Source organism: Octopus bimaculoides, chromosome 30, assembly GCF_001194135.2.
Source record: "Octopus bimaculoides isolate UCB-OBI-ISO-001 chromosome 30, ASM119413v2, whole genome shotgun sequence".
Classification (NCBI taxonomy): Eukaryota; Metazoa; Mollusca; class Cephalopoda; order Octopoda; family Octopodidae; genus Octopus; species Octopus bimaculoides.
In genome coordinates, this window is record NC_069010.1 from 3,378,220 (window position 1) to 3,382,702 (window position 4,483).

At 40.8% G+C, this 4,483-nt stretch overlaps 1 protein-coding gene across 2 annotated transcripts in view; it reads left to right on the plus strand.

Moving 5' to 3' along the window:
• The window catches only part of LOC106880821 (damage-control phosphatase ARMT1), a 246,782-nt gene extending 242,306 nt beyond the window's left edge, over positions 1-4,476 (plus strand). For both annotated transcript variants that reach the window (XM_052978191.1, XM_014930948.2), the window contains 2 exons: positions 1,052-1,579; positions 3,339-4,476. In XM_052978191.1, the coding sequence (XP_052834151.1) occupies positions 1,065-1,579; positions 3,339-4,200 (1,377 nt within the window). In that variant the 5' untranslated portion in view covers positions 1,052-1,064 and the 3' untranslated portion in view covers positions 4,201-4,476. The remainder of the gene's footprint in view (positions 1-1,051; positions 1,580-3,338) is intronic.
• The last annotated feature ends 7 nt before the right edge of the window (positions 4,477-4,483 follow it).

The following is a 4,483-nucleotide window of genomic DNA, read 5'->3' on the forward strand; positions in this document are numbered from 1 at the left end:
TGTATATTTTGTGTTATAGAACAAATAAAAATTTTGTATTGGAAGTTATTTCATGTAAAAAAAATTGTATTTCGGTAATTTCAACCAATCACTGACGTCTATTAAGGTGAAAACAATTACTGCCGTGGAATGTAAACAACATGTTCTAACGGTGTCATGGGATCTTTTCCCTTGAATAAAATTAGTGCCGTTGTTTGTCAACAACTATCCGTGTTACTGTTATTTATGACATCGTTCATGCGTTTGTACTGGTTTTAGCTTTCGGGTTTTAGGGTTAGGGTTCGGGTTATGATTATTTTTGCCATAACCTCACTCATAACCCTAACCCTAAAACCCTATAACCCATAACCCTAACCCTAACCCCCTATAACTCATTACCCCAACCCTAACCCTAACTCTAACTCCCGAACCCTAACCCTAAACCCTTACTAGGGAATAATGATCTTGACACTGGCAAAAATTATTGTTTACAAAAACAGCAGTAACTGTATTGAGCTGAATAGACGTCAGTGATTGGTTGAAATTACAGAAATACGAGAACTTTAACATGAAATAACTTACAATATATAAATTTTTGTTAAGAAGGCTAAGAGAAAAAGATGTTTTATATGACACATTCTACCAGTGTCCCAAGTTTGAAAGTGTCTCGTTAAGAAAACAAGTGGCTCCCTTCAGTTCAGAAAGATCCATATATGGATCATATATATATATATATATACACATCATCATCATCACTTAACGTCCGTTTTTCCATGCTCTTCATGGGTTGGACGGTTTGACTGGAGACTTATCTTACAATACAAAGTAAATATCTTATGATATTTACTTTGTATTGCATTTATCGTGCATTTACTTATTAATTTTTCTTTATGTGACTGTGGTTTTTCATGGATAAGTTCATGAACTTTGGTTCTTTTCTCTAAAACTATATATTTATTTATATATATATATATATATATAATACACACAAATTCACACACACATATATGCATGTATGTACAACATTGTTGTGAGAGCTAAACAAGGTTGCTTTTCTGTTCTTTCTTTACAGCCTTGTTCCAGCAATGGCTGATGAGACAACACCAATTGGCGAGCCCTTGACGGCCAAATACCGAAATTCTTTCGCTTACACCACAATAAAAGACAGGTTACCAGTCATCCTGAGCAAGATCGCCGACAGCTTGTGTCGCATGAAAGACCAGGTGAAGGCAGACTACGGCGAGAAAGGATGCAATGAACTAAAAACCATTATTGGTTGCATGTCGAAGCTGCGAAACGAGGTGCAAACTGACAAAACCCTAAAACCCATTGAGGACCAGCGTTCAGATGTCAGCCAATGGAATGATTATCTAGTCGAGGTGAGGAATTTGGCAGCTGGTAATGTGAGCAGCTCTAGTAGTTCTGTAGAAGACAGTAGTGCCAACGTGTCATGGTTTAACGAGCGGTGGCTGTATGTCGAGTGCTACATGTACCGCCGAGTGCAGGAAGCAGTGGAATTATGCGAAGTGCTCAACCAATTGGATGTCTTCCAGCAACAGAAGCAGAGCGCTTTGCTCTCTTCGCAACCGGCTATTGACGGGTAAGTTAGATTTGATGCTGTTTGTTGTTTGTATATGATGGGGGGGGAGGAGGAGGTGGTTGTTGTTGTTGTTGATGATGATCTTAGCGCTTCACCAATCTTGATTGGAGGAAAATAACACTCTTTTACTTGTTTCAGTCATTTGACTGCGGCCATGCTGCAGCACCGCCTTTAGTCGAGCAAATCGACCCCAGGACTTGTTCTTTGTAAGCCTAGTACTTATTCTATCGGTCTCTTTTTGCCGAACAGCTAAGTTACGGGGACGTAAACACACCAGTATCGGTTGTCAAGCGATGTTGGGGCACAAACACAGACACACACATACATATATATTTACAAATATACGACGGGCTTCTTTCAGTTTCCGTCTACCAAATCCACTCACAAGGCTTTGGTCGGCTCGAGGCTGTAGTAGAAGACACTTGCCTAAGATGCCACCCAGTGGGACTGAACCTGGAACCATGTGGTTCGTAAGTAAGTTACTTACCACACAGCCACTCCTACACCTGTGTAACATGATTTTTGTCCTTAGGTAGCAATGCTATTTCCTATTTGTTGACCCTAGAAACTATGAAAAATGTCTAATATTTCCTTTAAATTCTGTTTTTGTTCCATTTATTCAAACCCTAAAGAATCCCTCTCAACACATGGCTATAATGCTACCCAACTACTCCTGCTCATGATCGGAGATGCACGTACTGTCAACCACTAAGGGACATGCTCAAGTGGTTAAGGTCAAGCAACTGGCTAGCAAATCTGTGATATTGGGCAAAATATTTGCTATAATGATATTTCTGCTTCAGCAAGTCAGCACTGAATCTGTCTGAAATGTAATGGGAAATGGGTTGGTTTGAAAACATTGATGTCCAAGTGACAAAAGCAATATTTCAAGGGAAAACTAGTGATTTTCTTTGATCTCTAGATAGAAGCAAATAGGAAATAAAATTTACTGACCAAAGACAAAATAAAATTAAATTAAAATTGTTCCTACTATTGTTTAACCCCAGGTCAGGCCTTATCCAGCAGAACTACAATCAAAGCTGTTCCAGTTGTGGCTATCCCATCTTATATTTGGACAAAATGCATATAGGGCAACATTATCTAATGTATCCTTCTTTTGCTGTTGTTTAACCCTAGGTCATTTCTGATCCAGCAGACCTATGTTCAAAGGTGTTCAAGCTATGACTATCCTGTCTTTTATTCAGTCATAGTCTATCTAGGACTACGTTATTCCTAATGTGTCTTTCCTCGTTGCTGCTATTTTGTGCTAAATCAGTTTTCAACCAACATACCTCTGATCAAGGACGTTCCAGTTGTGACCATCCTGTCTTTTGAAGTTTCATCATTTAATGTTTGCCCTCTTGTTGTTGCTGTTTACTCTCACTTCATCCCACAACCAGCAGACCTAAGATCAAAACCGTTCCAGCCATGACCATCCTGTCTTTAAATTAGACATCATACATCTAGGAGTACATTATCTAACATTTGCTCCTTTGTTGTTGTTGTTGTTTAGCCTCAGGTCATTTTCGATCCAAGAGACATATGATCAAAGGCAATCCAGCCACGACCATCCTGCCTTTTATTATTTCCAACAATTGTGCAGCCTGGTTTGGCATCATCTAATACATCCTTCCTTTTCTGAAAGCAGTACAAAATGGTTTAAGCTGTTGTTTCTAGCCTTTAGATGATCTTGCTCATTGGTTCGTTGACTAAAGTCTTCCGTTTTTTTTTTTCTCCCTTCTTTCTTTCTCTTTTGCAGATTACTGTCTTTCCTGGACGACTTACTGTCCAAATTGGGGCCCAGTATTTCGGACTTTGACCTACAGGTGGCATTCAAACATCTCATCCAAGTCGCATTATGGAGCAACAAGTGCGACTTGTCCATATCTGCCGGTGCTGAGATGAAATATCAGTTTAGTTTGCTTGAAACTCTTAAAATACTCAGTGATAATATCCTCGTTGATGACACAAGTTCCATATGGAATCAACTGGAGAAGATGAGGCATCCAAGTGACTATCCAACCTCGGCTCGCATTGACATCGTTTTGGACAACTCTGGCTACGAATTAATTACCGATCTGTGTCTGGCCGAGTTCTTCATCGCATCCGGTCTCGTGACAACCGTCCACTTTCACGGTAAAGCTTTCCCGTGGTTCGTATCGGACACGACACAAGAGGACTTCTACTCAACGCTCACCAAGCTGGAGCAGTCTACTGATGAAGTTGCAGCTCGGTTTGGACAGAAATGGCTCAAGCGTCTCCAGGATGGCTCGTGGCATTTCACGGTCCACGACTTCTGGACATTGCCTTACACATTTGATCAGATGAAGTTGCGCTCTCCTAATCTCTACAACCATCTTGCTGCTAGCAACCTCATCCTCTTCAAAGGTGACTTGAACTACCGTAAGCTAGTAGGGGACATAAATTGGGACACGACGACCCCTTTCTGCGATGCCCTCCGAGGTTTCCATCCTGCTCCTCTCTGTGTTCTGCGGACAATAAAATCTGACACAGTGGCCGGATTAAACGATGATGTCAAGACAAAAGTGTCCAACACTGATGCCCAATGGATGATCAATGGTAATTGGGGTATTATATCTTTCTCTGACCAAATCTCTTGACCAGCCTACTGGTCAGTCAGAATTTTTTTAAGAATATGTCCACTGTTTTCTGCAGGACAACACCACCACTTGACTGATGTCTTGATTCCTTAAACCAAAACACGCACTTTAAGTCTGTAATGTATCTGACCACTGTCCACTCCTGGCTACTACTGCTGCAGCCATCTTCTGGACACTTCTGTCAACCTGCTACTCCCAATTCCCTTCTCTTTTAATGCACAAACATACACAGACACACACACACACACACACACACACACACACACACACACACACACACACA